General features: G+C 31.4%; 1 protein-coding gene across 1 annotated transcript in view; it reads right to left on the minus strand.

Moving 5' to 3' along the window:
• Positions 1 to 498: 498 nt before the first annotated feature.
• Orc5 (origin recognition complex subunit 5) overlaps positions 499 to 27,495 on the minus strand; it is a 38,910-nt gene continuing 11,913 nt past the window's right edge. The window contains exon 3 of the mRNA XM_065501118.1: positions 499 to 921. Within this exon, the coding sequence (XP_065357190.1) occupies positions 637 to 921 (285 nt within the window). The 3' untranslated portion in view covers positions 499 to 636. The remainder of the gene's footprint in view (positions 922 to 27,495) is intronic.

A 27,495-nucleotide genomic window follows, 5' to 3' on the forward strand; every position in this document is an offset into this window, starting at 1 on the left:
TTCCACAATGTTTACACATTTTATTACTACATGGCGTTGCAGGTTAAAAATAAATGACCAAAATGCCAATCAAATTCACTTGTGAACCTCATATACTATTAAAATGGAATTTATTCGCCAGCGGAGTGGAAACTGTATTTAGCAATTGCAATAGTATCATCTATTACTCCAAATTTATCTTTAAAATCCTCTTTTTTAAGATAAAATGGTATTTTAATCTATTAATCGTTTATGAATACAACTTTATGAAAATTTGCCTATAATTGGTTTATAAACCTTTTGTAAATTTTTATGCAGTATGTCATGCCCACAATTACCAATATTATGTTCTAATTTTTTGGCCATATTAGTTTCAATATGTTTACTAACTAAAATAATTTTTTTGACAGATATGATGTGAATATTTCATTAGCTCATAAGGCTACACAACAAACTTACATAAAATATATAAATATTAAGAATAAGTCAGATTATGATATTTAAAAAAAATATATATAATTTTGTTTAATTAAAAGTATTTGTTTTATTGAATGAGCAACTATATAACGATCATCTTTGCATTTTGTTAAAATTCCAGGTGGTCAAGAAATATATACTTCAGATCAATATTTTTTTTATAAATTTATATATCATAAATTACATAAAATCACACAAATACTGACATACATTAAAGCCAACAACTTTTCCAATATAAAGTACAAACTCTAGACCGACTGTACATTGAAGACGGGCCGATCCATCCATAATATTGTTTTCACCACTGACAAATCCAAGCAGTTTCAAATGGACTAAAGTTGAAATTTGTGAAAGAAGATTGCACGTCAGACCAACTTTTTCATCGAGTATAGCATAGAAAATTGCCAACAAACGGTCAATACTAAATGACTTGGGGCCTAACGATGTAGACATTTTCTCCGACACCTTAAAGAATAATATAAAATATACTGTATTAACTATGGCAAAATCGTAATGATGTATGTATATTAGAGCGACAATCAGTTGTATGGAAAAAAAATTTGTTAAAATTTTGAAGAGTGCCGGGTGGAATATTGTGACACTAGGCCTAAAAGTTAAGTGCTGAAAATTTGAGCCAAATCGGTCAACGATTTCTGGACGCGCATCGAGGTCAAAGTTCAGATATATGCAAAATTTTACTATTTATATGGAATAAATAGGTGAAACTCGTTAAATTTCTGCATTGTTTTCTAGAAATGTATAGATTTATTTATATTAATGAATATTACATTAAAATTTTTTTTTCGAAGTTAACCCTGCATCTCCTTTGGGTCAAAATGACCCAAAAACTGTATTATCGCCAAAATTCTGAAAAAATGCAAATTTTTCATATATTTTAAAAATTTTGCTACTAAATAAATACTTTTGCAATTGAATGCAAAAGAATCGAAATTTGTACGTAATTATCGTTGTAATGAGATATAAATGACAAGAATTGGTTAAAAAATGTTAAAGTTATTACAAATTCGCCAGACCATTAACGTGTTTCTGGCCACTCGAACAAAAAATTTATTAAAAAAAATTAACATATTTCGAGAAAAATTAAAATAAAATCTAATTTTTATTTAAAATATATCCATATTTACTTGTGTATGAGTTTTTGTCTTCGTAGGATACCGTTAACCTATTCGCAGGTATGGCCAAACAAAATTATTTTTTAACGTCTGTTTCAAATCTCCATTTTCAAATTTTTAAAAATTTTGTTAAACAAATTTCAGAAATTTTTAATCATCACATTGGGATTTATTGAGATCAGAATAGGGAATAAAAATATGAAAAAATTATATGAATACCTCTTACAGTTTTTCCGTACCTGCGATTTAAATTTTGCGATTTTCAAGAAAAACTATTTTTTTTTCCATATTTAGGCGAATGAGCCCAATTTCCTTAATGTTATAAATTTTAAGTAAAACCTATTCATAATATTATAGTCCTTGTAATTTTAAATATGATCTGAAAGTTTTACTAACATCGGAAAACGATAACCCTAAATCGTGAAGGTCAAAAGTAAAAATTTTCCCTATTTGGAATTTCTAAAGAAAAGATAGCAAAATGTTATATATTTTTGGGCTGATTTTAATGAAACTTGAGGAAAGTATAACATAAAGTCCAGAATTTAAAATAACACTTGGGGTCCAAATTACTCTCAACTTTTAAAATCACGAAAAACACAACCATTTTGACCCCAAGTCCTCTTATAGGTTAAAATCCATTTCTGCACTGTTGTTGTAAATGCTAGACACCAATATATATTTTCCTCAAGTTTCATGAAAATCGGCCCAAAAATATATAACATTTCGCTATCTCTTCATTAGAAATTCCAAATATTGAAAAATTTGACCTTTGACCTTCACGATTCAAAGGTTATCGTTTTCCGATTTTAGTAAAACTTTCAGAACATATTTAAAATTATAAGGACTATAATATTATGAGTAGGTTTTACTTAAAATTTATAACAGTAAGGAAATTGGACTCATTCGCCTAAATATGGACAAAAAAATAGTTTTTCTTGAAAAACGCAAAATTTAAATCGCAGGTACGGAAAAACTGTAAGAGGTATTGACACAATTTTTTCATATTTTTATTCCCTATTTTGATCTCAATAAACCAAAGTGTGATGATCGAAAAAATCTGAAATTTGTTTAACAAAATTTTTAAAAATTTGAAAATGGAGTTTTGAAACAGCCGTTAAAAAAAATCATTTTTTTTGGCCATACCTGCGTATAGGTTAACGGTATCCTACGAAGACAAAAACTCATATACAAGTCAATATGGACATATTTTAAGTAAAAATGAGCTTTTATTTTAAATTTTCTGGAAATATCTTAATTTTTTTCTTAAATTTTTTGTTCAAGTGGCCTAAAACACGTTAATAGTCTGCCGAATTTGTAATAACTTTAAAATTTTTTAATCAAATTTTGTCATTTATATCTCATTACAACGATAATTACGTACATATTTCGATTCTTTTGCATTCAATTGCAAAAGTATTTATTTAGTAGCAAAATTTTTTCAAAAACTGAAAAATTTGCATTTTTCTCTAATTTTGGCGATAATACAGTTTTTGGGTCATTTTGAACCAAAGGAGATACAGGGTTAATTTCCAAAAAATTTTTTTTAATGTAATATTCATTAATATAAATAAATCTACACATTTCTAGAAAACAATGCAGAAAGTTAACGAGTTTCACCTATTTATTCCATATTAACAGTACAATTTTGCATACATCTGTACTTTGACCTCGATGCGCGTCCAGAAATCGTTGCCCGATTTGGCTAAAATTTTCAGCACTTAACATTTAGGCCTAGTGTCACAATATTCCACCCGGCACTAAATCTAAAAAAATCTAAAATCTAAAAAATCTAAAAAAAAAAATCGGCTGTCACTTATATGTATAACGACGCTTCCAAACTAAACTACAAAGTGAAAAAAATTTTATAATAAAATAATTTATACAACATACACTATTAAATACAAATCTGCTCTTTTATTTTGAATTTAACGATTTAATAATTCTTGTTTTTATTTTTATTGATTTGAAACGGATATATGCCGAAACATAGGTCCTTCTCCTACGGATAAAACACAAAAGAATTTCATCCTCCAACAAAAAAAAAAAGGAAGTCTCCTTGCCAAGGAATTTTTGTGCCCTTTATTAGGATTTTATTTTGAATTTATAGAACCAGCTTTTGAAAAATAAATGTTAGTAAATTGATATACAGTGACTCTCATTAATTTTCGGTTTATATATATCAGTTTATAAAATCCGAAAATTCTCATTGAGTTTAATGACATATTGCTAATGTTTATTTTTTTACTTAAATGTACATATTTAGAGCTCACTTTTCACTAATTGGTTTTAATTAATATTTAGTGAATCTATTTTAAAATAATAAGAAACAAAAATACTACAGAAATTCATGCTTCATTAATATTAGGTTTTTTAGTTTTACCATAAAATTCACAGCTGTAAATCTGCATATTTACATAAATTATTTGTAAAATTGGGATACACTCATTAATTAACATCAACCAAATAATAGTTGTGTTCGCGTACTTGATAATTTGTACAAATTATCACTGGATGTTACGGGATTCCGTTCGTTTACTTTTAAAAACTTGTAACGAGAGAGCAAGAGAGTGTTAAAAGTGACAGTTCGAAGATAGAGAACATGATATTTTTACTGGACATTTTTAGTTCAGTTAAAAATATCAACATAAAAATACGCTTAAAACATATGGTTGCGAATGCAAACAAAACTAAAAAGTTGAAAATTAATACAATTTACAAGTTTTGCAAAGAAAAGAAGTAAAATAGTACAAAACAAACGTTTTAAATTGATTTATAATAAAATACAACTCATTTTTATAAATTGTTGTGCTCTCAAGTTTAGAGCAAAGAAAAGTTGTGATTTTCATTACAAAAAAGGAAAAAAATATAAAAATATTGCTGAAATATTGAACTGTTGGTGACATAATCGGAAGTCGGTGACATTATCCGAAGATATAAAAACCAGGATCGAATTGATTTTAAAAACAAACTGGGCAGCCCAAAAAGCTAACCGAGATGGAAGAGCTCCGTTTTGTGAGAAAAATCAAGGCTAACCCACGCTTAAGTGACCCCAAAATTGCCCGAAAAACAACTTTCCTGAATTTAATGGCTTTTTTCGGGCAATACGTCCGTTGAATAATCGGTTAAAATTTAATATAAAAAAAGATGTAAATTGGTGGGAAGACGTAATTTTCTCGATGAAAGCAAATTTAACTTATATGGAAGTGATGGAAAAACTATGGTGTGGCGGAAGCCGAATTAGGAGTTAAATGAAAAAAATATTACTACATGGAGGAAGAAGTGTAATGGTTTGGGGCTGCATATCAGCGAAAGGGGTTGGGAAACTGGTATTAATCGAAGGCATTATGAACAAGGATGTTTATTTGAAAATTTTAGAGATAATTTGAAACAATCTGCAGAGAAAATGGGAATTGCAAGAACTTTTGAATTGTATCAGGACAATGACCCTAAGCAAAAAGCCCACGTTGCTCGTGAGAGGATGCTTTATAATTGTCCACAAGTGATTAATACGCCTGCTCAGTCACCAGACATGAATCCCATAGAGAATTTATGGGACTATATAGATCGCCGAGTCCGCGGAAATCCCGTTTCTTCTAAAAAAAAAACTGCAGGAATAATGGGATAAAATCAGTGTTGATTACTTGGAAAAAAAATTTTATAACATGAAAAATAGTCTTTCTGAGTTTATAAAAAAAATAAGGGCTAACCAACCAGATGTTAAGGGCTAACCAACCAGATTTTTAAATTTGTATTTAAACAATAATGTTATATCGCACTAGTTCAACAATACTGTATTAACTCAAAATTTTTAAAAATTCACTTTTTGCAAGTAATCAACTAACCACATCAATATCTATCTACTTAAAAATTTTAACGTATTCCGATTACTCTTTCAACTCGAAAACCACATTTGAGACCATTTTCGTGATAATTAGTGAATACCTTGTATCAACAAAAAGGTATTATTTTGAGTTAATACAAAAATTTAAATAGAAATACATCGTATATTTTCATAAAAAAATTTATTATTTTGCATTGAGCCTTTATTAAAGTTAAAAATAATCAAATTGTTTTATTTAAATTTGGTTGTATTTTGAGTTGATACTGTTTTGTTGATAAAATATTACAAAAAAATATCGAGAAGTTTCAGAAAAATGGTATTATCTCAAAAAATAGATTTATTTTGCAATAATTGCAAAAATTTTAAAGAAAAACAATGTAAATATATTTTCAAATGGATTTGCTTAATATGATGTATTCAGATTTTCAAATTCTCTTAAAATGTAATCACAAATAGTTTTTGGCCTCTACTGAACATTTTAAAATTTTGAGTTAATACAGTATTGTTGAACGAGTGCGATATGTGCTAAAAAAACTGAATAGTAATGAAGTGTGAATTATTTAAGTTTTTTTGTTTTTGTTGTTATTTATGTTGTTTGTTCAATATTCAGAATTCTGAAATAAGTTTTTAATATCTCTTTATGAATAAAAAAATAATATCAGTTTTTTATTATTTACTATTAATTTTGCTGACTTTTAATGACTGGAATAAAAACCCCGAAATTAATGAGAGTCACTGTAAATAAAGTGATAGTGTTCAAAATAAAGAAACTACATAAGCAACAAAAAACAATTTTACCGACTTCGTATTAATGGGGTATAGCAGAGAAGATTTAAAGATTGTAATATCAATAACTTTTTTCCTTTTTGATAAATTAAACAAATTTCTGGACACTTCAAAACCGGATCCATTGTAGAAATGCAAAATTTATTTTTGAATATGCCTGATGTGTTTGCTTTGGAAACAATTTCGAAGCCTGTTTTCATAAAACCAATAATATTCTCATCAAATCATCAACAGACGAATTTGTTTAAAAAGACTGTTTCTTTGTCATTTGATAAAAAATACTGTTTTATTTTTAAAAAATTACAAAAATGTTCACAAAAAGTATAAAATAATAAAGGCTAGGACAAAATAAAATGGCTAGATCTTCCGGCTAGATTAAATCTAGTAATTTTTTTATGGCTAGATCTAGCCGGAAAATGGCTAAATTGGCAACCTTGGGTACAACTAGAGGCGCAACTGAGAGTAAGCTGAGATTAACAATAATTACTCTCTTCACACGTACTTGTGAATCAAGGTTGCCAATTTAGCCGTTTTCCGGCTAGATCTAGCGATTTTATTTTAATTTAGCCATAAAAAAATGGCTAGATTTAATCTAGCCGGAAGATTTAGCCATTTTATATTGTCCTAGCCATTTTTATTTTAAACTTTTCTCGACATTTTTTTTAAAAATAAATCAATATTTTTAAACAAATGACAAAGAAATAGTATTTTTTTAAAAAAATCTTACGTAGAGGATTTGATGAGAACAGGCTGCGAAATTGTTTCTAAAGCAAACACATCAGTCATATTCACAAATCAATTTTGCATTTATTTAATGGATCCGATTTTGTTTATAAGTGCCCAGAAATTTGTTTAATTTATCAAAAAGGAACCAATTTTTATTGATATTGCAATTTTTTAATCTGCTAAGAAATCTAATATTATATATACTAGTAAAGTCGATCTCACTAAATAAAAAGACAATAATTATGAATTTGTATTCAGTTATTTTGGGTTTTAGCCATTTCTAGCCATTTTTAATTCTAAATCTAGCCATTTTCTGAGCTGAAGAGTTGGCAACCTTGCTTGTGATATGTGAATTCAACATACTTGTGAGAGAATTTAACCATCAAAATACTTGAAATTTTACCTTTGATTTTCCAACTAAATACAGACCGAACCACTTCATTACACTTCTATACACTATTTTATTATTTTTTCAACAATTTATAGTACACTTTTATTTCTGAAATTTTGCTCAAATAAAAAAAATAATTTTTTATAAATTTTTGACACTTATTTTTATTTGTGGTAGAATTTAATTTATAGAACAGAGTTTCAATTTTTTGTATTTAAAATAGAAGAAAATTTAAATAAATTAAAATTTAAACATTTTTATAGAACTCTGTGTGTCTGGTGATAATTAAAAAAGGCACAATACAATCTCAAAACTACACAGAAAGAAAAAAGCACTTCTATATTTAAGTTTATTTTACTCAAATTTAGCCAGAAGTGTACTTAAAACTTTAAGTACGATTCATACTCATTTGTACTTAGAATAAGTATAAACGGGATTGATTTCAAAAATCAAACGGAAATTTTCTTAAAACAAGAACGAAATTCTTGAATCAAGTAAGGAAATCTTGTTTTAAGTACAAGTGAGAAGTTAAATCAAGTAGTTAATTCTTAAACTTCAAATTAAAAGTAAGATAACTTGAAATAAGAAAAAAATTCTTATATTGATCCATAATAGAACAAGTAAGAGTGCTATATTCGGCTGTGCCGAATCTTATATACCCTTCACCAAATTATACTTCAAAATTTTAAATATTTTTAGGTAAACAAAATTTAATTTTTTTTCCAGTTGTTTTTTGAATTTTTTGGAAAAAAAATTTTTTCGATTGTTATTTAAAATTTTTTTTTTTAAATTTAAAAATTTTTTTTTTTTTCAAATTTTAAAATTTTAAAAATTTTTTTTTTGTTTTTTCAATTTTTTTTTTTAAAAAAAAAAATTCGGGTTCAAAATTTTTTTCCCGATTTTGACCCATTGTAGGTCCAACTTACTATGGTCTTATATACGTCGTTTCAAATGTCTTTGAAATATCTATCATTAGATATCCATATTGTCTATATAATGTCTTAGTAATCCAGATATAGGTAAAAAAATAGGTCAAAAATCGAGGTTGTCTTGGTTTTTTCCTCATATCTCAGCCATTTGTGGACCGATTTTGCTGATTTTAAATAGCAAAATTCTCGAAAGCATGTCTGACAGAATTATTGAAGATTTGGATCCAGAAGATATCTGGGGTCTTCAGAAAACTGATTTCAACAGACAGACGGACAGACAGACAGACAGACAGACAGACAGACAGACAGACAGACAGACAGACAGACAGACAGACAGACAGACAGACAGACAGACAGACGGACATGGCTTAATCGACTCCGCTATCTATAAGGATCCAGAATATATATACTTTATAGGGTCGGAAATGAAAAATGTAGAAATTACAAACGGAATGACAAACTTATATATACCCTTCTCACGAAGCTGAAGGGTATAAAAAGGGTATAAAATTTACTCTCTGAGCTGTTCTCAAAGTAATTTTCTACTAGCGCTGTCGGTTAGTTACATGAATAAACAAGCAATTTCATCAGTCTGTATTGTGCATTCCGTGTTCCGTGTTGTTCTCTATAGTTTTCGGTCTTTTGTGTTTTTTTTTGTTGTGTGAAAAAATATGAGTGAAGCAGAAGTGGTTCCGGACAAAGAAGACACCCTCCTGCTCCAGCTTCTCCAGGAGTTTCATCAGCCCAGTGTTTATGGGTATTTAAAAGGTAAGTCTATAATTTATTTTTAAATAATACAGTTATTCTATTTATAAAACATAATACAGCAAGTCAATCGAAAACTTTGGATAAGTTTCTTTTTACATGTTTTCTTTTGGCTTACTATATTATGTTTTATAAATAGACTGTTGAATTTGCAACAAATTCTTTAAAAACAAAATAACGGTACAACGTGGTATGTACGTACAAATTTATTAGTTGCGCATATCGTTTAGAAACAGGTTTTTTAAGACGCAAACAACAAAATTTGCACTTGTAAACAAATAATACAAGCATTTTGTTCTTAGTTTAAGAATTCTCGTGCTTGATGTTTGTGTGCCTATAATATAGACTCTATATTATAGGCACACAAACACCTATATATGTATTGACATGTGCACAATTTGTTGTTTGCGTCGTTGTGTGTATTAGTATAAATAACTGCGTTTTGTCCATGAACTGATAGTATTTTTGTACCACAAATGAAAAATATGTTTCTTATTGCAAAAATACAAGTACAGTCACTTAGAAAAAATATAAAAATAACTATACGATATTAATGATTTATCCTCATATTAATAAATAATTTTTAAATTTATAAAAGTTTTATAAAACGAATTTTGTATGGAATTATTGTTTTATAAACCTTTGAAAATTGTTTATGAATATGGGGGTAAATCTTTAATATCGTACAGTTAATATTATAAATGAATTTATAAATAATTTTCATATTATATCATTTGTTTGTACATTTTTAGCTTATCAGGTAACATACAACAGCTTGCAATGGTGAAAACATTAAGGAAGCAATACCTCCACTTGGTCTTCGAATCGAATTTAGGAAGAAGCTTTTAAGTGGACAAAATTCAGGTAAGAATTTAATAATACAGATTTTTGCAAATATAATTTAACAAATCTTAATCTATAGTTTGGAGCCAATGACTACATAATTTCTGTTGAATCCAAAGTTGACAACTGGCTAATTGAAGAAGATGACTTCCGTGGCAAACGAGTTTTAAAGGTAAAAATTGTTAAATTGTATTAAATTTAAATTAAAAAAAAAAACAAAATAAAATTTATTAAAAATAAAAAATAATGTGTTTTCTTAAATCAATCTTAGTTTGGCTTACATCAAGTACAAATTCGGGCTTAAAACAATTCTATTTTTGGATTATATCAAGTACGAATTCGTGCTTAAATCTAGTTCAGAATTCTTGAAACAAGCTTATTTTGGGATTAATTCAATCTCGGACATTCTTAAATCAATTCGATTTTTGGATTATATCAAGTATAAATTCGTGCTTAAAACAAGTTTAGAATTCTTGAATCAAGCTCATTTTGAGATTAATTCAATCTCGGCCGTACTTAGAGAGAGCTAAAATTAAGATTTTTGGGCTTGATGAATCCATACTTGAATCCAGTATTATGTACTCGGTTTAAGAAAATCCGTACTTACCCTACTATTGACACCGCTCCGGATTGATTTAAGTACGGATTACTCAATTTTTTTTTATGAGTGTATGTACTAATACATTCTCACGACTTAGGTTTTTTAATCCTCAGTAACGCTTCTATGGATATAATATTGTTACGTTTTAACCTTTTCAAAACGTTGGTTTATTTCCTTTAAATAAACCGGATACTTTTGATTGCAAATAAAAGCCGTTTAGTAGTTTGAAAATTGTAACAACTCTTTATTTATTTAAAATGTACAACAAAAGAATTAAATAGTCACTCAATGTTTTTTATACACGTTTATAAATTCGCAGAAATACAGATACACTTTATAATGTACACGAATTCACTTGAAAAACACGGCACTCAGTTGATGTTTATTCGAAAAGCGTCTCTGATAAAACTCACTAACGACTGCAACCTCTGCCACTATTTATAACACTGCCATCTGCACTCTAGATTGCTCTTTAACTGTCAAAGTTCGAATATTCTAGATCTTACTAATACATACGCCATCTGTGGTGTACTTTCTACAATGTTCTTTAACTGAATATTCGAATTCGTCCACTGTGGTGTACTTTCTACAATGTTCTTTAACTGAATATTCGAATTCGTTGAAAACTTACGATCAATGGTCAACTGAAAGCTTTTATTCAATGTTAATAATGATCACAGATATGCACTGTTATTTGAAAGCATTCTGCTACTTTTAAATCAGCCGTTAAAATCGTTACATTTGAATTCAAGTACGATTTCGTCTGCCGCCCGCTTAAACCTGTTCGTCCCGAATAGGCATAGATTCACTTCTCCCATAGACAGCTAGTCGTTCTAGATGTTCAACCTTAATTCCCGATATCCTCTGACTGCGGTGGCAACCTTTTGTGCTCAACAAAAACTAACTTTCTTACTTGAGACTTGCTCTCATATCCGTGTCCATAGTAAGGATGTGCTTCCGACCGTTGATGTACCCACTAGCAGTAAGATTGTTATTTTCCTGCTGCAGTACTGATATGGAGATGGTAGGGCCATCAGGTGTGGGTGTCAGATCCTGTCCCTCAGTGCTAGCTCGCTTTACAGGTGACTCCTGTAATGCTTGATGATTCGCCAGCTGGTTATTTCTTGATGCTGAAACATATCTGATTCGCTTTCTTGGTGCTCTGCAGTTTCGCTGAATGTGACCCATTTTTCCACAGTTATAACATTTAACTTTGTCTTTAGTTTGTCTCTTACTTAAAGCCTTTAAATTCGTTGACCATACTTCTATCATTTTCATCGACAACCTCGATTTTCCGCACATTACACATCTGGAGCTTTGAAATTATTTTTGCTGTTTCTTGTACCAGCGCGAATGAGACGGTTTCAAAGAATGATGACTTTGGTGTGGCACATACCTCATATTTTATCTGTGGATCGCGAATACCATTCACAAATGCCTCTATCTTCAAATGCTCCAAAATCGGATGGTTCTCCCTTGGATAAATAAGCTGTAGCAAACGCTCGATTTCCATCGCAAAATCTTGTAGCGTCTCATTTGCATTCTGCACTCTACTAAGCAATTCTATTCGGTATAATTCTTTTTTATGTTCGCCACCGTACTTACGTTGTAGCGCCTCCATTATGTCATCATAACAATTTCTGTTGCTTGCTGGCACGCTTTCAAGAACTACTGCTGCATTTCCTTTTAGTAGGAGCCTTTATTCTACTCGATGTTTCTGAAATAACTCGCACCGGTCCGTCTTGGCATTGAAGATTATTAATTTTCATTTCCAGATCGAGAAATTTATTATCAACTTCTTGGGATTGTTTTTCTAGGCCGTTCTCTAATTCGGACACCTTTTTGTCAAATTTGGATACTTGCATTTCAAGGTTATCTACTCTGCTGTTTATAACCACACAAAGTTCTTGAAGTTTCTCGTCTGTAGCTTTAGAAGTTTCTTGAAATTTCGCTTCCAGCTTCTCATTGTTGACCTGAACAAGTTTCATTTGTTTCTTTGAATTTTTCCATCATAGCAGCAAACATAGTGCTTAAATCCATGCTGCTTGTTGTTGCACGGGTAGAAACTTTCAATTCTTCTTTATACTCAAACTCTTAAGTTCCAATATCAATATCACGCCGCTTGAATTCATCTATGAGCCTCTTCTGCAATTCTGCTTTGTTACCTGCTGTTGGTAGCTCCAACTTACTCAATTCTTTCTTGAGTTCTTCAACTTTTAGTTCCTCAAACTTCATGCTTATTAATTTGCAATCCCACTTCTGACACCAATTGTTACGTTTTAACCTCTTCAAAACGTTGGTTTATTTTCTTTAAATAAACCGGATACTTTTGATTGCAAATAAAAGCCGTTTAGTAGTTTGAAAATTGTAATTGTTATTTATTTAAAATGTACAACAAAAGAATTAAATAGTCACTTAATGTTTTTTATACACGTTTATAAATTAGCTGAAATACAGACACATTTTATAATGTACACGAATTCACTTGAAAAACACGGCACTCAGTTGATGTTTTTTTGGAAAAGGGTCTCTGATAAAACTCACTAACGACTGCAACCTCTGCCACTATTTATAACACTGACATCTGCACTCTAGATTGCTCCTTAACTGTCTAGAGTTTTCTAATACATACGCCATCTGTGGTGTACTTTATACAATGTTCTTTAACTGAATATTCGAATTCGAATATACGGTCGCAGCAAACAGCGTTGCCAACTTACGATCAATGGTCAACTGAAAGCTTTTATTCAATGTTAATAACGCCCACAGTAACATATCTGTTTCATATCAGTTTGCTATTACAGCACTGTTATTTGAAAGCATTCTGCTACTTTTAAATCAGCCGTTAAAATCGTTACATTTGAATTTAAGTACAATTTCATAACAATATTCTATGTACACAAGCATACATAAATTTGTGTGTGTGTGTTTGCCAAAAAGAATAAAGAAAACAACAAGTAGTTATTGTCAAAATAAAAAGGAAATTTATTACATTGTGAATTAATTATATTATTGTGCATTGCATTTATCAAAAAGTGTATCAATTTATACAGTAGTTTTTGACATTTTGCGATCGTTACCATTTTAATCAAGGCTGAGTTTGTTTACTTGGACGGACAGCCATAATTAATAAATTGTTTGTGCTTTTACAAAGTAAATTAAATAAACAAAATAATAAAACTTTTTTGTTTTGTGTGCTATTACGGCAAGTGGTTATATGCATATAATTTAAATTATTGTGATATTATTTATTGCAAAATACATTCTATCTTTATTAATTTAAAATTTATTATTCCTTTAGACCCTATTAGTTTGTTGCACTTTACGGTGATTTTGTTGTATTTTATTAATATTATTTTTTTAAACATCGCTTCTATTTGAGAATTTGAAAATGCCATTGACACCTCTTGAACATTTTATACGCGCATCAGACGCTGTTATTAAATTTGAGGCAAATTTTAGTACGATTAGCGAAGAGGAACTTCACGTATACTATATAGAAGTTTTATACAGTGAATTGAAATTATAATGGGAAAAAGTGAAGATTACTTTTGAAAAAGTGTTTGGATGATCTTGAATCATCGGATGCCGCAGAGCCAGAGGATATTCAAGCGGCTGAAAGTAAATATCAGAGTATGAATGAATATCAAAATTGATGAGTTAGAGGCTAAGTCGAAACCCAAAGATTCCTCTGCCGAAAATAGTGAATTAAAATTCGATAACGTACCGCTTCCGCCGTGTGATACGGACATCTTCAGTGGTGATTATCTTTCATGGAATACATTTATGGATATTTTTACTGCTTTGTATATTAACAACAGCCGCCTCAGTAATATTGAGAGATTATGTTATTTGATAAAAAGAACTGATGATGAGGCAAGAGAGATTGTATCTAAATGTCCGTTGACTAATGCAGGGTTCGATATCGCATGAAGAAATTTAAGGGAGGTGTACGAAAATCCACGAATGGTAGTTAATAATCAATTGAAGTGTTTGTTTGGTTTGGATATGGTAACTACAGAAACTAGTTCATCACTCAAAAAGTTACAGCACAGAATAAATGGCTTCTTAACTGCTATGTCAATTTATGAGATTTCCACTCAGAATTGGGATTCGATAATAGTTTTTATTTGTACACAGCGACTACCCTCTCAGACAGTTACACTTTGAGAACAAAGTATTAAGGATAAGACTGTCTTATCTTTATGGAAAGATTTGGACATGTTTTTAACCGAAAGAATTCAAACTTTACATTGCATTCGCGATCTGACATGTTTCGAAACTGACAGAAAGGCAATGAACGGAAGGTAAAGGCTCATGTTTCAAATACAAGTACATCGAATACTTGTATTTTATGTAATAAACAGGGTCATTTATTACGTTTTTGTCGTCAGTTTAAAAGAATGTCCGTTATTGAGAGATTTGCTACAGCCAAGAAGTTTCACTGTTGCGTTAATTGTCTCGCGAGGACACACGAAGTTAAGGATTGTAGGAGTGAACATAGTTGTTTTATTTGTAAAAAGAGACACCATTCCTTACTTCATCGTGAAACGGTAGATAATAATTCTGCACCATCGTCCCCAGCTAATAATTCTGCACCATCGTTCCCAGCTAATAATTCTGCACCATCGTTCCCAGCTAATAATACTACATCGATACCAGTTGTTCGATCGACTGAATTGACATCACAGGGGTCAACTACTTCTGCCGCCGCACGTTGGGTTGAATCATGGTCAAAGTGGCGCTTAATTGATTTTTTAGAATTAATATTTATTTATTAAATTTGGTACCGGGTAAAAGTAGACAAAATTCTACATCACTAATAGCTAAAATCGTTATTCTAGGTTGCATACTTTTTCTGCAGTATTTTGTCAAAGTGGACAAATTTTTCGTATTTTTAGATAAAGTCTTAAAAATTGAAATTAAACACAATTAAATTAATTTTTTTGTTTAAAACATTTAATAGCTAACTTTTTATGATGGAACCATCAACTTCAGATATTTGAGTAAGAATCTTTTATTTAGATTGTTTTTGGAAAAGTATTTTTATTTTTTTTTTTTCTAAATGTTCCAAATTTAGAGTATTTTTAATTTTTGATGGATAATAACTAAATATGTTTGTAGTTGTTGGTTTTTAAACTATAAAATAAAAAAAGTACAACATTTAGGCTTTTATTTTAACAAACAAAATGTTGCGCCATTTGGCGCGCCTTTCTGCACTGTGACGGAAATGAAAAACTGTAAATAAATGAAAAAAATGGAAATAAATATGTATATTCTAAACGTATTGTCCTATTTTAATAAAATTACCCACGGCTATAGAGGAGGTGTAGCTGAGTTTAAGTTTTGAATTTGGAGTTAAATCACTAATACGCGCCGAAGCCTCAAGGCCTCAAAGTGAGGTAACTCGGGATGAGAAAAAATACCTGTTTGGTCAAAGTGTCAAATTTGGAATCCCTCTAACTCAGAGAGTTCATGACCGATCTTGTTGAAAAATTGTGTCTAAATTATCATCCGATAGGACTATCTTTGGATCGAAAGACATCAGTTTTAAATTTTTTTTCAAAGGACTTGAAAATTTTTTCTTTTGTGAAATTTTTTTTTATAAAATTTTTTATTTAAGATTTTTTCTATTTTTTTTTACTTAATTAGGCATAATCTTTAAAAAAATATATATAGAAAAAATCTAACATTATTGCCTGAGTTAAGCGTCACTTTGGATGCGATTCAACCCAATGTGCGCCGCTTTATCTAATGTGAATCGCAAAGTCTTTCATATATCACAGAATTCGTCTGTGTTATTGGGAACTGCTATGGTTACCATTATTTGCAATGATACCACGTATCCGGCAAGGGCCTTAATCGACCCAGCTTCAGAAGCATCTTTCATTTCGGAACATATGCGAAATCAACTTCGACTTCCGTCACATTCTATGAATGTAACGATTTCCGATGTTCATGAGGAAGCTTGTACAAGTTCGAGAAAGATTTATACTATTCGTGTTGGTTCTCCTTTAGATAGAAGTATTGATTTGAAGACTTTTGTTATCGTTTTACCTTCAATATCTGGTAATTTGCCTTCTTTTAATTGTCCTTTGGATATAAGAAGTGAATTAAGTAAATTTTTATCAAAGCAGCTCAGTTGATATTCTACTCGGAGCTGATTTATACCCGCATCTAATACTTGGCGAAGTTCAGAAAAATATAACTGGAAATTTAATGGCTCTGAACTGTTGGGTTCTGATGGGACCTATTGATGTTTCGCGAAAAAAAGCAGGGTTCAGAAAGTACACACATCATACACACAATGTACTGTTCAAAAGCAACCAACACATCTTTTTATTTTCACATCATTTATGTGTGTCTCTAAATTTAGTACAATACCGAACACAATCATGAGTGTGTTTTGCTTTAATATTTGGTTGCGTACACGAACATGAGCAGTACACGTACTGTTCGATCGGAACACACTTTAACTACACAAATGTTCGTGTAGGTGTGCGAAAAAAAGTACATGTACAATACACAGGATTGTACATGTACTTTTTAAGCTTAACTATTTTCGTTTTATTAATTTATACCGTATAACTGCTAATGAACTATTTTTATTTTTTTTTTTAAATAAATTTGGATGAAACAATTGTTGTCGTGCTTGTATTGCTGCTTGAAATTAGCAAAAGCACCTAAAAAAAAATGCTTTTTTTTCCGTACACGAATTTGTGTGGTTCGGTACATGTACTGTTTATCGCACACGTACACGAACATTTCTGTGGTTAATGTGTGTTCCGATCGAACAGTACGTGTACTGCTCATGTTCGTGTACGCAACCAAATATTAAAGCAAAACACATTCATGATTGTGTTCGGTATCGTACAAAATTTGGAGTCACACATAAATGATGTGAAAATAAAAGGATGTATTGGTTGCTTTGAGCTGTGTTTGTTTACATTTATGTACGAGATTTTTATTCAGTGTGTGTATTTTCTGAACTCTGGAAAAAAGTCTATTAATGTTTTTTCAACAACGGTCACTCTTTCCGAGGAAGATAATTTGAACAGAAATCGTTATCGTAAACATAAGGCATTCATTCATCAATTTTGTAAAAGATGGAAAGAAGAATATTTAGTGAATTTGCATAAAGGATATAAGTGGCAAGATCCACAAAAAGATATTGCTATAAATGATCTAGTCGTAATCAGAAATGAGCAATTACCGGCAACTGCGTGGAAGTTAGGCATTGTTGTGAATGTTTATACTGGTACTGATGGTCACGTTCGCGCCGCGGATGTTCGCACATCAAATGGTGTCGTTTATTTACCAATAACCAAACTTGTTGTTTTGTATACTTAATTCACTTATCACTTTTATATCAATTTTCTTTTACTAACCTTTCTTTTTACTAGAAAATGGACGTATAGTTCCAACGCCAAACCATCCTACTATTGAACAGGTGGAAGCTTCGGGTTCGAATTCGACCGGTCAAGGTTCTTTGAACAATCGAATAAATCACAAATGTCCCATTTGTAATAAGAACCACCCTCTTCGATTTTGCTACAAATTCAGAGATATGAGTATGGAACGCAAGGTACGCACTGTAGCGTTTCATAGACTTTGTTCTTGCTGTTTGTCAAACGGACATACAATTCAAAATTGCAAGAGTCTTGCCTCCTGCAAATATTGGGAAAAAAATCACATCTCTTTACTCCATATAGGTCCCAATACGTCAGGCAGTTTCATATTCGCCGACTTTGCAAGTCAAGCTATGTTTGTAAAAATCTAAAGTTATATTACGTTCTGTTTTAGATTTATGTTATCAAAACAGCTACATATGTACTGAAATGACAGCCAAACTTAATGGCTCAAAATTTAATAAAGCAACAGGAGTCCTTAATGGCTCAAACGTCGAATTTATTTCAACAAGAATCCTTAATGGATCAAATTAGTTATTATTTAATCACAACACTCTTATGTGTTGCAAGGTGGCAATGTTTAAGTACAAATCTATTATTTTCGGTATTTTTTTGCTGTAAATCCTATTGGTTTACTACTTTAGTTTACACCATTGTTGGAAAACTATTTTCAACGAGTAAACCGTTAACGGTATTTAAACTTTGTCACCAACTACTTGTTATTATTATTCTTTATTAGATTATAATTTCAAATTATAAATCTAATACATATTATAGAGCATTTGCTACTAAGACTATCAGCTCCTAAGGTAGTCAAAAATTGATTATCATAAAAACAAGTAAGAGTGCTATATTCGGCTATGCCGAATCTTATATACCCTTCACCTTTGTTGTGGATGCATTATTATTTTTTATAATTAGTATATATGTATGTACATTGCCCACTTTCAGCGTACAGCATCCTAAATTTATCAAGAACACAAAAAACAACAACAACGCCAAACGAAACAAAACACCAAAAGAAAAAACAAAATACGCAAGGCAATGAAACCAACACACATCCAAACATACGTTTAATTGTATAAAAAACAACAACAACGCCAAAAGAAACAAAATACGCAAAGCATGCACATTCAAACATACGATTTGTTGATTTTTTGTCAAAAAAACCAACACACAACCAAACAAACGTTTAGTTGTATAAAAAACAACAACAACGCCAAAAGAAACAAAACACAAAAAAAAACAAAATACGCAAAGCATGCACATCCAAAAACATACGTTTTGTTGCTTTTTTGTCAAAAAACCAACACACAACCAAACAAACGTTTAGTTGTATAAAAAACAACAACAACGCCAAAAGAAACAAAAAACAAAAAAAAACAAAATACGCAAAGCATGCACATCCAAAAACATACGTTTTGTTGCTTTTTTGTCAAAAAAACCAACACACAACCAAACAAACGTTTAGTTGTATAAAAAACAACAACAACGCCAAAAGAAACAAAAAACAAAAAAAAAACAAATACACAAAGCTTGCACACCCAAGCATACGTTTTGTTGTTTTTTTGTCAAAGCATGCAATACATTGTGTTTTTTGATGAAATTTTCAGAGGTTGTCTCGGATTTTTGCTCATATCTCCGTTATTTATGTACGGATTTTGCTGATTTTAAATAGCAAAATTCTCGAAAGTATGTCTGACAGAATTGTTGAAGATTTGGATCCCGGAGATATCTGGGGCCTTCAGAAAATTGATTTCAACAGACAGACAGACAGACAGACAGACAGATCTATTGTGATTAAGATTAAATTTTACTAAATTATTCATCTTTTTATTATTATTATTATTATTATTATTATTATTATATATTAAATTAATTATTATTACAAATAAACATCAAAATTAAATTATTCAACATTTCCATAGAAAAAAAGTGATTTTTATTCCTGAGGTTAACATATTATGGGTATTACAGTATCGAGGCTATGAAATTTTAGTTGGGTATGTTACATACCATCGGAAAGGCTAATGTGTCTAGTTTCTCTGCGTAAGTTTAATTTTTAAGGTTTACACACAAATATGAAAAAAATTAAAATAGTGCAAATTTAAAAACCTTTGTCTTGAGTTACAAAACATTTATTTTGATAGATATCCCACTCGCATCCCACTAAGCGACCAAAAAGGTTTTAAAGGAAAAGACCTAAGCTTTCTTTTGAGAAAAAAAAATTAATAAAAAAAGAGTCCATTTTGGAAAAAAAAAAGTCAAAAGGTTTTTGATTTTTCAAAAAAAAGTAAAAAATTGTATGTCTTGAGTTACAAAACATTTTTTTTATAGATATCCCACTCGCATCCCACTAAGCGACAAAAAGGGTGTTAAAGGAAAACACATAAGCTTTCTTCTGAGCAAAAAAAAAATTAAAAAATGGGTCCATTTTTTTAAAAAAAGTCAACAAAGTTTTAGATTTTGCAAAAAAATTCAAAAATTTTAAATCTTGAGTTACAAAATATTTTTTTTGATAGATATCCCACTCGCATCCCACTAAGCGACCATATAGGTCGCTTAGGAAAAGACCTAAGCTTTCTTCAAAAAAATAAAAAAAAAATAAAAAGGGCCCATTTTGAAAAAAAAAAGTCAAAAATATTTTTGATTTAAAAAAAAAATCAAAAATATTTTATTAAATTTTTTTAATTTTTTTTTTTCGAAAGATTGCATAAATAGCTATCTAAACTATTTGGGACACATTTTGCTAAGAACAATAGGTAATAAGTTATATGGATAAAAAAAAACGCCTGTTTGGCCAAAATGTCAAATTTTGACCTCCTATAACTCAGAGAGTTCTTGACCGATCTTGTTGAAAAATGGTGTCCGAATTACTATCCAATAGAACTAACATTGGTGCAAATTTCATCGCGATCGGAAGACATCGATTTCAAAAGTTGGTTCACTTGACGTGAAATGTCCCATATAAGTGTATCATTTCATAAAACTAAAATTACTCGCTATAATAAAAATGTTCATTATAAAATAAAAAAAAAAGTAATCATCAACTACGCATTTTTCATACTAGCAAATCCGCAAATTCAAGCGCAAACACAGCAACATAAAAAACGTGTATTGTATGCATGTCTGTGCTGCTGCCTCCGCGAAGAGAACCAGCGTGTTCGGAAAGGGTAAAAAAATGGAAAAGCAAACTATCATTTAAAATACAATAAATCTAATTAGAAATAAAAATAAATTAATTCGGAACATAATAAAATTAAATAATAAATCCAGTTCTGGTTATAAATTCATTTATCTTCAATATGTTGTCAAACAGCGGTGTTTTCAGTAACTCTCTGGGGTTGGAAGATCCAAAAATGTCATTTCTGATATCTTGAAAATAACTGCACTGTAAAAGAATGTGATCGACAGAGAGATCCAAACCACATTTGGGACAGATTGAAGATGATTCCCGGTTGAAAAGAAAGTTGTGTGTTACATATGTATGGCCTAAGCGTAAGCGTGAAAAATTCTGATTTGCTGTTTGGGAATTTTCGTAGGATATTTCGGTTGGTTGCACTTTAAATTCAACTCTTTATAATGAGGATGGTAATAATCAGCCCATTCAGACAGTTTTCTTTTCCATACAACGTTTTTAATAAGTCTTCTTATATCCGCCTTTTCAGTTTGATGTTCCATTAAAATCGGGGCACTATTAGCAAATTTGGCGGCTTTGTCAGCATTAGTATTACCTAAGATGTTCTTATGACCTGGTACCCATAATATCTTCAGATTGTCAGGATGTGATTAACAGTGTTCCAATTGCGTGATAGGGGGCTACGTATTGCGTTAACGACTGACAAGCTATCTGTGCAAATTACAGTTTTCCGTCCATCCTGTAGTGCAATGGAAATGGCATTAATTATAGCAGCTACTTCCGCAGTAAATATAGAGGCGTATTCAGGAAGAATCTTCATAAGAAGGACAGTACCGTTTTTATCAACTATTGCATAAGATGAAGTTCCATTATCCATCCTTGAACCATCAGTGAAATAAAAATTCCAACCATCTTCACTTAAAGCTACTTCTTTTTCCAGATAGTGTTGGATAAAAATATCGTCTGAGTAATCTTGCTTATTAAATTCGGACAAGGAAATATCACACAATTTATTATCAAAAAACCAAGGAGGACATTCACATTTAATAGGTTTTCTGGGTATATATATGTTCAAAGAATTTGCAAGGCGAATAGATTCACCTATTGCTGATGGTATACGATATAATCTTTTTGCAATAAATTGTCTTGAACGTCAACATCAATTACAGAGTTGTTTGGAAATATTATTTTTTAGCAATAATTTCAATTTAGCCTCATATCTACGTTCCTCAATTGATGTATTTGTGTTTATCAATTATTATACTGATTTCATTGAATGCGATAGAAAACAGGATAACTGACAAAGGTGAACCTTGCGGAATTCCATAGTATAAATCATAGGATGTAGAATATGTATTATTCATTCTAACTCGAAATTTGCGATTTGTCAGATATGATTTAACATAATTAAAAATCTTGGGACCAACTTTCCATTTGTTCAAAACATCTAAAATAACATGAGCACCAACCCTATCAAAAGCTTTCTCAAAATCAATTGAGAGGATAGAAACGTGGTTGTGTGATGAAAGGGCTTTTGTAATAAACAAATCTATGTGTAGGAGAGCATCTGTACAACTTCTACCAGATTTAAATGCCACTTGATTTTTCGCAATAAGACATTCTTTTTCGGTAAACCATGACAAACGATTAGCAATAATTGTCTCTAGTACTTTGTTAAGACAAGACAGTAAGGAAATAGGACGGTGTGCCTTAATATCAAAAGAGTTGACGTTGGTCTTAGGAATTGGCACTACTGTACTCGAATGGAATTATATTCCTATATAGTATATCATTATAAAGTGAAAGTAATCTCTGTTTTGTGTTAAGACTTGTCTGTTTAATCATATCATATGATATCCTGTCGTAACCAGGAGTTAAACCACTAACCTTATTTAAGCAATAAAAAAGTTCCGAAAGGGTTATATCATTCTCCATTTGTCTAGTGTTAAAATTCAACGTTTCGTTGGGTACTATGCCAATAGAGTCAACCTTCAGACGATTGTATTCCTCAGAAAAATTGCTATCATAAGAGTAATTTGACCATACGTTAGCAAAGGAATCAGCTTCAGTAATGATGCGGTCATCTGATTTAATAGCTATTATTTGTTTATTCACATTATTGTTCGATAGTCTATTAATCTTGCTCCAAATTTCGCCAACTGATGAATCTCGATTGATGCTATTCGTAAAATGCTCATAGCTACTTTTCTTCAGTATTCTCAATTCCTTACGAAATATTGTGTTGTTCTTTTTGTACAATATCAAATTGGAAGTTGTGGGAGATTTTCTAAAATTCTGCCATGAAATTATTTTCGCCTCACGCAATTTAGAAAGTTCCTTAGTCCACCATGGAACATTCGTTTTCTTTTTTAGAGATGATTGTGGAATTGATTGTGGAATTGCTTTTGTAATCGACGAAGCTTCTCTATTGATATTCATTGATTGGGGTCTCTTTTCCATCTCGGAGTTAACCATGTTAGAGTATCTTGTCCAATCAGCTAACTTCATAAAAAATTTACGATTAAAATTAAATCTTCTTTTTTTTTTTTTTTTTTTTTAACTTTTTATTTATTTATTGAATCTGCCTATATCATTAGGCCTAACAATAAGTGATTAAATCTTATAACTAAAATTAAAACTAATTGCTCTCTAAAGAGAGCATTGTTTGATGGATGGACCACATCTTAGCGGGGTGGTAGATCTCCTCTACAAAGCCTTGATCTGGTTTGGCTCTGTGCGAGAAGCCGAGCAAGCGGATTTGGGTGTGATTGCAGTTTCAGTATATATTTATCGCGGACTTTCTTAAACTCATCCTTCACTAGTGGCACTTCCAAGTCCCTGTGGATGTTTTCATTTCTTATGTACCATGGTGCACCCGTCATGGTCCTAAGAATTTTCGACTGGGCCCTCTGTATAAGCTCAATACTGGAATTACTGGCCGTTCCCCACAATTGGATTCCATATGTCCAAATTGGTTTTAAAATGATTTTATACAGGGTGACTTTATAGTCCAGGCTTAACTTTGATTGGTCACTTATTAACCAGTGAAGGCTAGATGCTTTTAACTTCATGTGAAGTCTCTTGGTTTCTATATGACGGCGCCATGTAAGTCTTCTATCTAAGTGAATACCAAGGTATGTAACATAATCGGACTGAGGTATATTAACATTGTTAAGTGTGACAGGTGGACAGCATCCCCTCCTCAGTGTGAACGTAACATGTTTGCTTTTTAACTCATTTACACGTATTCTCCATTTGTTTAACCATGTTTCAACACATCTTAAGTAGCCATCTAGTACACTAGATGCTATATATGGGTTTTCATGCGAGCTAATAATTGCGGTGTCATCAGCAAATGTAGAAATAGTCAATTCATCGCTCGTAGGCAAATCAGAGGTGTAAATCAAATAGAGGGTAGGTCCAAGAACACTTCCTTGTGGTACTCCTGCTCCAATCCTATATTCTCTTGTCACGTAATCATTGTACTTAACTGTAAATATACGGTCCGATAGATAAGATAGTCGGAAAAACTCCATGTTTAAAGATCGCATTAAATATTGTAGACAGCACAATTATTGCCACACTCGGTAGGTTTTTAATCATAGTAGGTGTAACAGAATCATTTCCAGGTGATTTTTTTAATATTATATTATCCTTGATTACTTCGTTAATGTCTTCTGGGCTTATATCTAATATGTCATCATTAGATAATGTTGACACAGGTGGCTCTACAAGTTCAAAAACAGTAGTTGGCGAGTTTGGTTGAAAGACTGTACTTAAGTGATCGGCAAATATTTTAGCCTTTTCCTCCGTGCTGCGAACCCAGGTGCCGTCAGCTTTCCTTAAAGGGCTTTGCCCCTCTACCGGTGGCTTGATATTTTTCGTTGCCTTCCAAAGGGAAAAATTTGTGTGTTTGGTATTTGTTAAACTTTGAATGTAATTTCTATTTCTGCGATCCTCCTCTAATTGAAGGGCTTTTTTCAGATTTTTACTAGCAGCAGACAGCCTCTGCTTTGCAGCAGGTGATCTACTTTGTTGCCATTCTCTTCTGAGTTTTCTCTTTTCTAAAAGAAGTCGTTCAATATCTGAGTTGGAAATGTGCATATCAGTTTTAGGAAATATTTGACTCTTTGAATGATTTAGAGCCGATACAATTAATGACGTAAAGTCATTGACGCTTTTATCTACATCTTCCTCACACTGAATACAAAGATCTGTGTGGATATGACTGCTTATATATTTCTTATATTTAAGCCAATTTGTTTTAAAGTAATATGTTTCAGTATGAAATTTTGAAATGTTAGTCCTCCCGTAATAAGAAACTATAATTGGGGAATGATCAGAAGATAAATCATATGACATTTCTGTAGATATTGAATTTCGATTAATATTTTTTGTTATGGCAAAGTCTATGAGATCAGGAATTTTTTTAGGATCAGCAGGCCAGTATGTTGGTTGTCCAGGGGACACAATATCCAGGCCATTGTTGCGATCAACTAATGCTTTATAAAGCTGTCTACCTCTGGGATTCATTAGTCGAGAGCCCCAGTAAGTGTGTTTGGCATTATAGTCGCCACATGCCAGAAAGCGACCTCCTAGCGTGCTAAAGAATTCTTCAAACTTCTCCTTGGTCATTGAAAAGCGTGGTGGGCAATAGATCGCGCTTATATTTAAATCTCCAGCAAAGCTTTCCAAATGAATGGATGTTGCCTGCATATAGTCTTTTGAGAATTCATCTAGGGGATAATGTTTTAAACGATTTCTAATTAAAATACCAGTGCCGCCATGTGCCTTACCATCAGGATGATTTGTACAGTAGAATGTATAACCCGAAATATAAAAGTTATACCTATTGGTAAGATGAGTTTCCGAAACCAATAGCACGTCGATGTTTTTATTCTGCATGAAGTGGGATATCTCTGATTTGTGTTGGTTTAAACCGTTTGCATTCCAGAAACATAGTCTCAAATAACTCATTTTTTTGTTAAGAGGATTTGTATCATTTGGTTCTGCGCTCTTAAAAGCTCTTGTATTGTGTTTTGCATGGATGACATAAAATTTGTCATATTTTGATTAAGAGAGGTAATATTCTGGGTAAGCGCTTGCATAAGTGCTTCCAACCCTCCCGTATTTTGGGGAACACCAGGCTGCTGATAACCCGTTCTCAAAACATTGGCATAAGAACCTGCTACATTCTTAGGCTGATCAATTTGAATGGATTGTGAATTTAATTTTATTGAGGCTGCTTGCTTGTTCAATAGCGGAACCTCAGAATTGACTGGTGGATAGGTGTTTTCAAATTTGTAGGCTGGTACTTCAGATGTTTTCCCTCTTATTAGCTTTTGCCTCTCTCTCAATCTGTTCAATAACTCCTTATAAACTGGGCACCCGCGGTAGTTGGCTGAATGATCGCCACCACAGTTACCACATTTTCTTCTGAGACCATTCTTTAGGATATCACATTGTGATGAAGAATGAAGGTCTCCGCATGCCACACACACTGTTCGCAAGGTACAATAATTTTTAGTATGTCCAAACTCTTGACAATTGCCACATTGGACAGGACGATTTCTTTTAAGAGGCTCCTCAATGGTTATTCTACGATTTAACAGATATCGTGTTGAGTAAATCTTCTGTTATCATTTTTTAAACGAACTTTTATAACAATAGGGAAATGATCACTGTTATACATCTCGTCCAATATGTTCCATGATGTTGTAGATAATAAACTTTGAGAGCATAAGGAAACATCAATATGTGTAAACGTACCATGAGTGGAAAAGTGGGTAGGTCGACCATCATTCAAAATGTATAAATCGGAAGAAATCATTGCATTTTCCAACGTGTTTCCCCTATAGTTATTGCTTAAAGAGCCCCAAGCTACATTCCAGGCATTAAAATCGCCAATAACTAGCTTAGGTGTTGTAATAGATAAATCAGTGAGTTCCTGCTTGGAGAATGGTTGACATGGTGGTATATATATTGAAATTATAGTAAATGTTGTATCCAGTTGTATTTCAATTATCAGCGACTGCAGAGTTGAGTTTACATGAACAATTCTATGAGGTATATTGTTTTTTATCATTATTCCAACGCCTTGTTTAGATGAGATGTTACTGGATGAATTGAAGAAATAGGCAGAATATCCTTTAGGTGGAATAGGGTTAAAATTATATGGACAATGTGTTTCTTGAATGAATAAGTAGTGATGGGTTGTGCTCCTTAATTAAAAGCTGTAATTCATTTATATTAATCATTCATTATTAATATTCATTTATATTATTTATATTATTATGTTAATGAAACCTTTCATGTTCCACTGCAATATACGAAAATCAGCCATGATGACGTCATAACAAAAAAGTAAAATTTAATTTACTTAGGTTAGATGTTGCAGAGCACGATGCTATAAATTAGAGTTATCCATCCTTTCGGATGATGGTAAAAAGTATTGATCCTTATTGATAAGATCCTGA

Source organism: Calliphora vicina, chromosome 2 (assembly GCF_958450345.1).
Source record: "Calliphora vicina chromosome 2, idCalVici1.1, whole genome shotgun sequence".
Lineage (NCBI taxonomy): Eukaryota > Metazoa > Arthropoda > Insecta > Diptera > Calliphoridae > Calliphora > Calliphora vicina.